This window comes from Sesamum indicum, linkage group LG8 (assembly GCF_026168435.1).
Source record: "Sesamum indicum cultivar Baizhima isolate 11 linkage group LG8, ASM2616843v1, whole genome shotgun sequence".
NCBI lineage: Eukaryota > Viridiplantae > Streptophyta > Magnoliopsida > Lamiales > Pedaliaceae > Sesamum > Sesamum indicum.
The window spans coordinates 6,810,714-6,823,676 of record NC_142664.1 but is presented as its reverse complement, the minus strand read 5'-3'; the positions used below and the strand labels follow the sequence as shown (position 1 = coordinate 6,823,676).

The 12,963-nt window shown below is 43.2% G+C and overlaps 2 protein-coding genes and 1 pseudogene across 2 annotated transcripts; 2 read left to right on the top strand and 1 right to left on the bottom strand.

Annotated features, from left to right (window-relative positions):
- Positions 1-531: 531 nt before the first annotated feature.
- On the bottom strand, positions 532-4,611 carry LOC148787156 (uncharacterized). The gene has a single exon (XM_088883503.1). The coding sequence runs from the start codon at positions 4,609-4,611 to the stop codon at positions 532-534; it is 4,080 nt and encodes a 1,359-aa protein (XP_088739629.1).
- Positions 4,612-7,538: 2,927 nt separating this feature from the next.
- LOC148787155 (uncharacterized) lies at positions 7,539-7,883 on the top strand. Its single transcript, XM_088883502.1, has one exon. The coding sequence runs from the start codon at positions 7,539-7,541 to the stop codon at positions 7,881-7,883; it is 345 nt and encodes a 114-aa protein (XP_088739628.1).
- A 2,627-nt stretch (positions 7,884-10,510) lies between these two features.
- On the top strand, positions 10,511-11,196 carry LOC148787154 (secreted RxLR effector protein 161 pseudogene; annotated as a pseudogene).
- Positions 11,197-12,963: the final 1,767 nt, after the last annotated feature.

Sequence of the window (12,963 nt, the reverse complement as noted above, 5' to 3'; positions counted from 1 at the left end):
TATTCGCGGATCCTGATCGCGAAATGACTGTAATGCCCTTAATGAGGGGTGTTTTGGTCCTTTTGCAGATATGATATTTGAGTACTCATCATTACTCCCTCACTTTCTCAAAGTGCGTGCTCGCGCCTTTGAGGAAGTCGAATCGTCGCTGCGGACACGTGTCTCCATCTTATCGGTTTGATCTGTGGCGCGTATCCCGAGGGGCTTTGCGTATAAATACTTCCCGCATTCAAAACGTTTCTCCTGCCCCACATACTGACTTTCGGCGACCATCTTTACAACCTGAAGTTCGAATTCGACCTGCAGCTTCCAGAGTGGTTACCACAGCTCCCTTCATGAATTTCTCGCATAACATATAGAGCTCTCTCCTCATCTAAACACTTCAGGAGAGGTCCGTCCACCGTTCGCTTATAGAGCTGTCCTGATAACATAGTGAATCGGGTGGCTCTGAATTTGACTCTCTTAGCGGCAATGGGGTCAAGAGGCAGGGTGCCGTCTTTAAGATATTTGGCAATTTCGTCCTTCCATGATTCAGGTTCTGCGACCGTCTGGACCTCCCTTCCGTCTGCGATACTTGGTCACGCTCGAACCAGAGCCGTGATCTTGCGATCTCCAATCCCATCCATGGCGGCCCCGAACTTGGATAAGGCCAGACGCCTTGTCATTTTCTGCTCTTGGGACCTGTAAAACCGAACATTTGTCAAATTTTTTCATCCACTGCTGAGCGCTTTCCTTGTAAGCTGTCATGGTTTTCTCTCTCGTCTCATACGTCCCTTCAATCTGCAGAGCGATTAACTGAGAGTCCGTGAACACCTCCAAATCTTGGGCGCCCGCCTGGAACGCGAGCTCTAGTCCCAGTACGAGCGCCTCGTATTCGGCTTCATTGTTGGTCACGGGGAAGGCCAGGCGAATGGCTGCTTCGATCTCGACTCCCCTCGGCCCCTGTGTCCATACTCCGGCCCCTCCACTGTTGGCGTTCGACGCTCCATCTACGTGTAGCATCCATTTGGAGGTTTGCTCCTCGACCATTCTGGGTAGATCGGGTTCAACTGCTAGCTCTGTCACAAAATCTGCTAGTACTTGCGCTTTTTGGGCCGTCCTAGGTCGATATTCTATGTCATGTTGCCCCAACTCTACCGTCCACTTGACCAACCGACCTGACGCTTCGGGTCGCGACATTATATGCTTCAAGGGGTAGTTCGTTAGCACGATCACCTTATGCGATTGGAAGTATGGTCGTAGCTTTCGAGCGGTGACCACGAGCGCGAGTGCCAACTTCTCCATCTCCGTATATCTCAATTCGGGCCCTTGGAGCATTTTGCTTACGTAGTAGATGGGGTTCTGTTGACCTCCTTCTTCTCTCACCAACACCGAGCTGACTGCATGTTCTGATACGCCCAGGTAGAGGAATAGTTCTTCGTGTTCCTTCGGGTTTGCTAATAAGGGAGGGGTCGTCAGGTACTTCTTTAGCTCTTGCAAAGCCTTCTCACACTCCTCGTTCCATTCGAAGTTCTTGGGTTTTCTCAGAATCCTGAAAAAAGGGAGACTTTTGTCAGCTGACCGCGAGATAAACCTTCCGAGGGAGGTGATTTTCCCTGTCAACTTCTGGACGTCTTTGATCGTGGCTGGAGAACGCAGATCCATGATGGCTCGAATTTTCTCCGGGTTAGCTTCAATTCCCCGTTCGCTAACCATATATCCTAAAAATTTTCCTCCACCTACTCCAAACGTGCATTTGTCTGGGTTGAGTTTCATCCCGTATGATCTCATGATAGCGAACGCCTGGGTGAGATCGGCGAGGTGATCCTGCGACCTCTTGCTTTTTACGAGCATGTCATCCACGTACACCTCCATCGTTTTTCCGAGCAGGTCTCCGAACATCTTGTTAACTAGGCGCTGGTATGTGGCTCCTGCATTCTTTAAACTAAACGGCATCATATTGTAACAAAAGATTCCTTTTTCCGTGATGAACGAAGTCTTATCCTTGTCCTCCTCCGCCATGTGGATCTGGTGATACCCCTGGTACGCATCCATCATCGAGAACATCTCGTAACCTGCGGTGGAATCCACCATGACGTCGATCCGGGGCAACGGGTAGGGATCCTTGGGACACGCCTTGTTCAGATCCGTGAAGTCCACACACATTCGCCATTTCCCTACGGATTTGGGGACAAGTACCACGTTAGATAGCCAATCTGTGTACTGAATCTCCTCTACGTACCCGGCATTGAGCAGCTTGTCCAATTCTTTTCGGATGATTTCATTTTTGTCGCTCCCGAAAGACCTCTTCTTTTGTCGCACGGGTCGCATTGTTGGGTCTGTGTTTAACCTATGCATGATCACCCCAGGGTCGATTCCTGTGAAATCAGACGGACCCCACGCGAACACGTCCATGTTCTCTTTCAGGAATTCAATCATGGCCATTTCCCTCTCCTTCATGCTCGCTCCTATCCTGGTGGTTCTGTCCGGCTCATCAGGAGTAAGCTGGACGACTTTGTATTCCTCACTGGGCTTTAGGTGTTCCGGCTCGTAGGGCCGCGGTTCAGCGTCCTCTTTCACTCTTCTCTTCTTCGCCTCGGGTTCTCCCTTCAGTGATAAATTGTAGCATTTCCGCGCCTCTTTCCGATCGCACGCTACCTCTCCTACCCCGCGATCCGTTGGGAACTTCACCTTCATATGGTAGGTGGAGATGACTGCCCTGAACGAGTTCAGTCCTGGCCTGCCCAATATCACATTGTACGCAAATGGGGTATCCACTACCAAAAATTTTACCATTGTTGTCCTCCGTCTGGGCTCGTCCCCTATGGATACTGGCAACTCAATCATTCCTAAGGACGTCACTTCACTTCCGCCAAAACTGACTAGCGGTGTTTTGACCGGCTCCAACCGAAGATTTTCCAAGCCCATTTTGTCAATCACATTTTTGAAGATGATATCTGCGGAACTCCCGCTGTCCACTAAGACCTTGTGAACTGTGAAATTAGCTATGTCGAGTCTGATGACGATCGGGTCGTTCATCTCCCCCGTCTCCTCGGGTTTATCAGAGCTGCTAAAGGAAATGGCCTCCTCTTCTTCCACTTTCAGCACGAACTCTTTCCCTCGGCTTGAGTTCGAAGTTCGAGCGCATCTCTTCCTATCCCTGTTCGAGCTGTTCGAGCTAGAACCCCCTGCAATCGTGTAAATTACTCCTTTAGTTGGCGCGTTGTTTGCGGTGGTTTGGGCGTGTATCGACTTCGATGGCCCCGGGTTCCTGTCTCTGCTTCTCGACCTGCTTCTCCTGGGCTCCTCCCTGCCTGTTCTGCAATTGTGGGGGACTCGGTCTCTAAAGTACCCCTGCCTCATTAACCTTTCGATTTCGTCTTTCAATTGGAAGAACTCTTCCGTGTTGTGCCCTCTCTCCCGGTGAAACCTGCAGTATTTGTTGAAAAATTTCTTGGAGGGTGTATATCTAGTGTGCCTTGGCCATTTGAGAACATCCGCATTCTCGACCATCATCAACGCCTTTTCCCGCGACATTGGCAGTGGGGTGTAGTTGTGATATTTGGGAATGTATTTGGGCTCCCTTTGCTTTTCTTGCTTCTGTCTACTTCCCCCGACCTCTCTTGCCTCGTTCGGTTTCCTGTACATCTGCTCGCGCTCCTTCCGCTCATAGTCCTTCATTGCATTCATCTCCTCCTCGTCTATATATTTCTGGGCTAGAGCCATGAGCTGCTCGGCATCTCCAGGCGGGTCGTGTGCAAGTGCAGATGCGAACGGGCCTTTTTTCAAACCATGAATCAAAATACTGACCATCATATCTATACGCAGATCTTGTATCTCTATCATTTCGTTATTGAATCTCCCTACGAAACTCTTCAATGTCTCGTCCTCTCTCTGCCGTATGGTGAATAAATGGATGGCAGATCTCTTTTGCTTCCTTCGGCTTGCAAAGTGGAAGGAGAATTTCTGGATCATTTGCTCATGTGAATCAATGCTTCCCCTAGGTAAGTTGGTGAACCATTCTTGTGCCTTTCCAGTTAAGGTGGTCGCAAACAACTTGGCCATGATTGGGCCTGGCTGCCCGTATAAGTTCATAACCATATCGAAGGCCGCTACATGATCGTAGGGGTCCTTAGTTCCATCATATCTTGGCAAATCGGGTACTCGGAAGCCGGGTTCCACCACTTGAACCAGGATGTCGTTGCTAAAGGGTGAATTTTTGTTGTGCGCAACTATTTCTCCTCGTTTTTTGAGTTCATCTATCTGTCTGTTAAGGTTCTCTATCTGCCTTCCCACACTTTCTACCTCCGCTCTCGTGATTGCCAGTTCCCTTCTCTTCGCACGACTATGACTGCTAGAGCCAGCGTCGGATGACGCTGGTCGTTTACTGCGATGCTCCTGTCCGCCCTGTATTCTTGACTCTCGGAGCGACTCCACATTCTCGAACAGTTGCCTCCTCGCTGTTTCCTTGACCAGGGGGGTCGCAGTTCTTCTTTCATATTCCACGATTGCTTTCCGACTAGCTTCCTCTATCATTTTCTGTAACTCATCAGGGGTTAGTTGGATGGTTGCTCCCGCCCCTTTCCTTGGTGTTTCCTCTTCCCCGGCGTTTCTCCTCGACGAACCTTCCATTATGCTAAGGAATTCTCAGATTTTTCCACAGACGGCGCCAACTGATCCGGGTCGAAATATGCGATCTCGTGATGCGATCTCTACTCGAAGCGCCTATTCGTCCAAGACCAGATTTTGGGTTCCCTGAGAATGAAAACACGAACTGTGAGCTCGTCGGGCACGTCCCCGACAATGACCCTCCGACGCTCAAGTTAGTTTGGTCGAATGAAATTGGTTCGATCTAGGAGTTCGGTCTCAATTAATGCGTATCAGTTACCTCGTTTATGGCGTGTCGGGGTCTATTTATAATACACAGTTGTACGGTAAGTACTGGGCCACGTGGCCTTATCTCGTTGGTGTGCGTTTTGATCGAACGGTGGAGATTGTCCGGGTTTCCGGTCGGTGCACACGATCCGGGTCGGGTCCCACGCGACCCGCCTGTTACAATATTCGCGGATCCTGATCGCAAAATGACTGTAATGCCCTTAATGAGGGGTGTTTTGGTCCTTTTGCAGATATGATATTTGAGTACTCATCAAATAGTGTTGTGTTTTGAGTTGTTTTTTTTTTCTTGATTCTTTGTCCTATCGATCAATAGAACAAGAACTTTACCTTTTCCTTTTGTCGTGAGGACAACTTAGAGGAATTCTAGTTTGAATTCTCAAGTGAACGGAACGGAAGAACATAAAGGGAATAATGGACGTTGCAGTTTTCTAAAGAAACAAAAGGTAAAGTTTCATATTATGCTTCTATACTTTTTGTTTCATCCTCTAGCCACATGTCTAGCATGTTTATATGGTTATTATTATGCTTTTGACAAACATCGAACGCCTTGAAATTTCAAAGGGAACACACCTTTCAACCGATTATTTAAAATTTTTTATTTCATGCCTCTATTGCCTTCCCGTGCCATACCGCTTCTTTCATTGGTATTAGAGCCCGGTTTGGTGTCGTTGCTTTAGGATTAACATGTTATTATGTGTTGAGCATGAACAACGTGTTTAATTCGCTTTTGGAAAGCATGTTTTATGTGTTGAGCATGAACAATTTTGATTTTCTGTAAATGCATGATTTTGTTTTAGTTTTTTAATTGCATCAATTCAAAAAAAAATTGAAAAATGGAGCACTAAAGCCGTTACTATCCTGCCCGCCGGTGACTGGTCAGCAGGGGAGCACGCGTGTGTGGCCGGCAATAGACGGTTGTCTGCTGTTTCGAACGGCTGGGCCGTTTTGTGCCGTTTTTTTTCGAAAAATTGGATTTTTCTATTTTCTGCAAATTTTCTGAAATTATTAATTTTGGAAAATTTTAATTTTAGTGAAATTGAATTTTTCTAAAATTAAATTGTACCTTAAATTAATTTGAAAATGGTTTCCAAACAAACAAAAGAAAATTTGTACATTGGATGTATGGATGATATCTATTTTTAATTGTATTATTAGTATGTTATTTTATGAATTTAATTATGTTTTATTTGGTATATGTTATTGGATATCAATTGTTAAGTACATGAATTGTATTTATTTGTTTAACATGTTTATATTTGATAAAAATGTGTTAATTATTTTTTATTGGATAAACAATGGGGATGATAACAAAGCCCATTGGCCGAGTGTATTGTTTATTTTATGTTGGGTGAGGCATGCGTGCCTCTTTGTTTTAATTCCTTCTTTCGTTTTTTAGCCATCGAATAATAAGGCTTGCTTTCTCCCTCCTTTTGTACCCCCCCAACTTTTGATGGGCTTTTTTGTTTCCAATTATAATGAGTGTAGTTAGGAATTAATGTGAGATTGTATTTATTTATTTTGAATAAATATAGGCTTCCAAGGAGATAATGGCCTAGGCCTGTTAGACGAAGCTCACGACGAAAGAAGAATAAAGAGGAAGGCCCACTAGAATGATAATGGATTCCTACTTTGTAATAGTTAGGCCACACCCTAGATTGACCATAGACTCACTGGGGCTCAGTAGGTCACTTAGGATTCGGCTTGTGATCATCCAATAGGGGCGTGCTAGGCTTATTTTTTGCATGTGGTAAATGTTTTAATCTTTGACGTATGATGTGTTTTGAATGCGTTTATAGTTAATCATTAAAATTTTGACATGCAAAATATTATAATGATGAGGTCTCGGTCATAACTAACTTGAACTCTGACTTGGATGATCCAAGTAAATATTAGGCCCATAATGGAATTAAATCAAATGGTTTGAGAATTCCAAGCCTTCCATCCATGATAACGTAGTGTCTACTTCTACCCTTTTGTGGTCTCACGAGTCGTCGCACATTTGGGATAGAAGAAAGCTACACTATTATTGTGAACAAATAGAATATGCTCTTGTTTTCTTGTCTCACGAGTCATGGGGAGCGACAGTTGAGATATTCATTTGGTTGACGGGGCCTAACGCTGAGTAATATGATTTGCTTGGAGTCCTCGGGATCAGATGAAGAAGCAAGGCAAAATATCTTGGGTATCTCATTGGATGAGAATGGTAATGGTTACCTCCCACAAAACGTTTTCCTTGTGAATCGTAAAAGCGGGATATGAAAAATTGTGTTTGTGGATCCCAAGCCGCCTAGAAATTGGTTTTTCGAAATCCCACTTGAGAGTGGTGGGCTTTTGAAGAAATAGTGGGAGCGGTTAATGACTAAAGACCAAATCTTAACTTGTATTTAATGTTACAATCAATTTGCTAATTTCTACTTTACATTTTGAATGTAGATGTCTAAGAATCCATTAACCATGATTTTGGAGACAAACAAATTTAATGGAATGAACTACAATGATTGGCTTAGAAATTTGAGGATTGTCCTCGATTTGGAGAACCAGACTTACATTTTGAATAAGTCTCTTCCTAGAATCTTGCTAGAGGAGTCCACATCTGAAGAACTGTGACGTTTGAAAGGTGGAATGCGGACAACTAGAAGGTCCGAAGCATCGTACTAGCATCGATGACAAATGGTATCCAGAAACAGTACCATAGGCACGCTGATGCCGCATCGATAATGCTCCACATGAAAGACATTTATGCGGTTTTGGATAGGCATATTAGATATGCTGCCACAAAAGTATTTTTTGGCACCAAGAAGACTGAGGGATCCTCTGTGCAAGAGCATGGGATCAAGATGTTTTCCCTCGTGGAAAAGCTCGAGGTTTTTCAAGCTAGGCTTGATAATGATACGTACATTGACGTGATCCTCCAATCACTTCCTCCCTCTTACGACCCGTTTGTCGTAAACAACAACATGAATGGGCTTGAGAAGACCATAAACGAGTTGATTAACATGTTGGTTTAATACGAGGCGAAGATCAAAAAGTCTGCATCGTCGGTGTTGGTCGGGGAGGCTTCAACCTCTAAAGTGAAAGGCAAGGGGGCCAAACACTGGAAGAGGAAGAAGGGTAAGGCAACTGTCGCTGCAATCACTTTGAGCGCTACTGTTGCCCCTGTGGGGATGGGCAAAGGGAAAGGAAGGTGGTTCCAAGTCAATAAGGGCAAATGATGTTTGTATGCATTGTTGGGAAAAAGACCATTGGAAAAGGGAGTGCCCCAAGCTCCTCTCTGGTGCAGGTACATTTGTTATTGAGGTTAACATGATAACTAACTCGGTTTCTTGGGTATTGGATATTGGTTGTGCCGCTCACATCTGCAATGATTTGTAGGTGCTGGAAAGAAGCAGAAAGCTAAGTAAAAACGAGGTTGTCCTGAAGCTTGGCGATGGCAAGGCTATTATTGCTGAAGCTATAGGGATAGTCCGCTTAGCTGTTAGTGATCAAGTTAGGATAGAATGGAAAGATTGCTATTATGTACCTAGCATGATCAAGAATATCATTTCCATTTCATTATAGGACAATGCTGGTTTTGAGTTTATGATCAATAAAAATTATTTTTATTTGATGAAGAATCGTTCTTCACATCTGCTAGGCAAACTTCATAATGTTCTTTATATTCTCCAATGGAATAATTTTTATCATGACTGCTCAAAACAAATGTAAAATGGAAAATCAAGACAACGCATAGATCTAGCATGCAAAGCTAGGTCACATGTCTCAAGATAGGATTAAAACGTTGGTAGACTCAAAAAGTTTAGAGATAGATGTTTTGGATCACCTACCAGCCTACGAGTCTTGTCTAAAAGGGAAGATGACCAAGAAACCTTTTATAGGACAAAGTACGCTTGCCAGTGGTCTGTTGGATTTGATCCATTCAGACATCTGAGGGCCACTGAATACACAAGCCAGAGGTGGATTTTCCTATTTCATAACCTTTACCGATGATCACTCACGGTATGGTTATGTTTATCTAATGAGGTACAAGTCTGAGGCCTTTGGAAGGTTTAAAGAGTTTGGACTTGAAGTTGAAAATCAAACTGGTCGCAAAATTAAAACCCTTCGGTCGGATCGAGTGGTGAGTATTTAAGTGGGGAATTCTTAGATTGCCTAAAAGAGAATGGAATTCTCTCTTAGTGGACTCTTCCTGGAATGCCACAACTTAACAGGGTCTCTGAAAGGAGGAACCAAACCTTATTGGACATGGTTCGGTCCATGATGAGTTTTACCGAACTGCCCTTATCCTTATAGGGATATGCTCTTGGGACAGCAACCAAGTTGTTGAACATGGTGCCTTCTAAGACCGTAGCCTAGACGCCATATCAGATATGGCACGGCAAGCCTGCGTCCTACAAGTACTTGAGAGTGTGGGGTAGTCCTACATACGTCAAGAGACTAGTGGGAGACAAACTGAACTCAAGGTCTAGTTTGTATGGTTCGTGGGTTATCCTAAGGAAACTGCGGGGTATTATTTCTATGATCCCTTCGAACAAAATTTTTTTTATCTCGTGAAACGCAGTATTCTTGGAAAAAGGTTTTCCAGCGGATACCCAATGTGAGGAATTGCTCCTTGAGGAATCTAGTAAGGCAACACCTAAAATGGATGTAGTGACATCATCTGTGCATATAGTTCCCACTGACGATATTCCTATCCTCCGAAGGTCAACCAGATTATCCCACAGCCTGAGAGGTATGGATTTCTAGGTTTGACTGGTCAATTGGATAAAGATTCAAGGACCTATGGAGAAGCGATGTTGGACATTCATTCAGGAAAATGGGTTGAGGCCATGAAATCCGAGATGGACTCTGTGAGTTCAAATAAGGTTTGGACGTTAGTTGACCCACCCAAGATGTTAAACCTGTTGGGTGTAAATCGGTCTATAAACGTAAGCTTGGAGCTGATGAAAAGGTTACTACCTTTAAGGCCAGGCTTGTAGCGAAAGGGTATACCCAACGACCTGAGGTCGATTTTGAGGAAACCTATTTTCCTGTAGCCATGGCCAAGTTCATTCGGATTATGCTCGCCATAGCTACATAATATGACTATCAAATATGGCAGATGGACGCGAAAATGACTTTCCTTAATGGGTTCGTTTAGGAAGACATCTATGTGGATCAGCCGGAGGGTTTCACATCTGCTGGAGACCTTTTCCAAAAGTCCATCTATGGTCTCAAACAAGCTTCCCGAAGTTGGAATATCCGTTTTGATGAGGTCATACGGGGTTATAATTTCATCAAGAACGACATTCACCCTTGTGTATACAAGAAGGTCAGTGGGAGCACAATTGCGTTCCTAGTACTTTATGTGGACGACATCTTGCTCATTGGTAATGATGTCAAGATGTTAGGTGACAATAAAGCATGGTTGTCCACACAATTCTCCATGAAGGATTTGGGTGAGGCTTCCTACATCCTAGGCATCAAGATTATCCGGGAAAGATCTAAAAAGATGTTAGGAATGACCCAAACCTCGTATGTTGAGAAAGTCTTGAAAAGATTTGAGATGAAAAACTCCAAACGAGGATTCCTTCCTATGAGGCATGGGGTTAAGTTGTCCAAGAAGCAGTCTCCAAAGACCGATCAGGAGCTTAGAAAAATGTTTGACATACCCTATGCTTCAGTCGTAGGCAACATACAGTATATTGTGCAGTGAAAAGGCTAGATATCTCTTTTGCTTTGAGTGTAACGAGTAGATATCAGGCATGTACTGGTGAGGCTCACTGGACTTCAGTTAAGACCATACTTAAGTAACTGAAAAGGACTAAAGATATGTTCTTGGTTTACGGTGGTCGAGAGTTAATTCTGGAAGGCTACAGCGACGCTAGCTTCCAGTCTGATGAGGATGATGCCAAGTCTCAATCAGGATTTGTATTCACGCTAAATGGTGGTGTAGTGGCTTGGAAAAGTTCCAAGAAGGATACCACAGTGGATTCCACCACTGAAGCTGAACACATAGCGGCTTTGGAAGCAGCTAAGGAAGAGGTTTGGATGAAAAACTATATCCAAGACTTGGGTGTAGTACCTAGCATTGCCGAGCCAATGGTTATCTTCTGTAATAACAACGGGGCTATAGCACAAGTGAAGGAACCTAGATCTCATCACAAATCCAAGCACATTCTTAGACGCTACCATCTTCTTAGAGAGATGGTGGGAAGAGGTGATGTTCGGATGGACCGAGTCACATTAGTAGAAAATATAGCAGATCCATTGACCAAGCCGGTGTCACAGATTGCTCATGCTCAACATCTTGAAAAGATGGGTTTGAGAATAATGAGTGATTAGCTTTAAGGGGAAGTGGGAGTTTGTTCAAATAGGTGGCCAAAAAGCCAATTGGATTGGCCTTTATGTAATATGTTCCGACAATTTTGGTGTAATTGTCACATTGTTTATGAATAAAGTGAGTATTCATTATCTGAAAATTGTATTTGTTGTGCTTACTGATTATGTTTATAGGCTTAACATCACAACAAAACCTACAAATCAAATTGTACAACCTATGTAGTTGGGTTGTGCATTGGATGGTGGCCATGAAACCAACTTCTAAAGGTTAGGTTTGAAATGTTCCAAGTCGAGGACCTCGAGACTGGGCATCGAGAGTCCTATTGAGACTTGCACTAAAATTGTATTCATTGGATGAGTGTTGTGTTTCATCGGCGACAAACGTTAGATGTCTATGCAATGTTAGTGGGTGGTTGACAGGATTGTCAAGCCAACTAAACTGACTCACGGGAAGTTGTGATATGGAAGCCTAGGAAGCTTGATCGGTATGACTAGACCTTCCTGGCTCCGATAGTATGAGAGTAGTTCTTAAACTTGAGGAACCATGGCAATTACATGCAGTGATGATTGTATCTTGGATTTGACGAAAGATGACCATATCTTGGATGTGGTCATTACAAGTCCTGTTCAGCGCAAGTAGAATATATAGTGAGGACGATGGGTTCCAAGATAGAAACCGTCAACTATCAGTATATGACAGTCGCGTCTCCTATGCGCCTTAAGATGGTTGGTGCTCTTAGAGTCTGTGGCCACAGCGATTGGTTGAGTAGGAATGGTTTCCTACGTCAATCAATAGAGCAAACGCATCTCGAGTTATTGAGCATAGTATCTAGTCCAAGATGGGAACCAACACCCAATTCCATGCCTTAGACTTAGATCGGAAGACGGATGATGGAAGGACTATACCCGTATGGTACGCGGGAGCCTAAAGGTTCACTTCAATATTCACCTAGTCTCTAGTGCCATGGACCTTACTAGACGGCCACCCATGGTGATGGAAATTTCTAATTAATGGTTAAGTGAAAATAAATTAATTAAATGGGATATAATTAATCATTGTGTTGGACATAAGCCCAAGTCTATTTGAGGGTGAACCTAAAGAGTATCACTACGAAATTGGTGGAATTAATTTGAAATTAATTCAAGAAAAAATGAATTAATTTAATTGGATTAAATTAATTCAAGGAGAATATATATATATATATAAATGATTGGATCATTTATTTAGCAATCCATTTGATGGATGGTTCAAGAATTAATTAATTGAATCAATTAATTTTTGGGCTTAACACCTTTAAATTAATTGGATTAATTTATTGGATTTGGCTTAATTAATTTATTGGATTAATTAATTAGTATTTGAGCTTAGATTTATTTAATTGGATTAAATGAATCAATAGACTTTGGTTGGTCTTTATTTAATTTGATTAAATCGAGCCCGGTGCATATTTGAAGTCCAAGCCCATTTGAGGGCGGTTAGAGCAAGTTAATGAGTTGAAACTCCTCACCATGATGAACATGATGGAGGTGTTATTTAATCATTGTTGGAGGTTATATGAATATGGTTGTATAGGTTGTCTTGGAGGCAAAATTAGTAGTTATTGAGTTTTGAATTCAATTGTATGTGATATACAAAAACTGCACACATATTCATCATAAACGCCACAAAAGCCACAAATTTTCTCTCCATTTTCTCTCAAAAATATTCTCCTTTTGGTTCTATTTTGAATTAGATTCAAATTAGAACACAAAACAATCCAAAAGCACTAA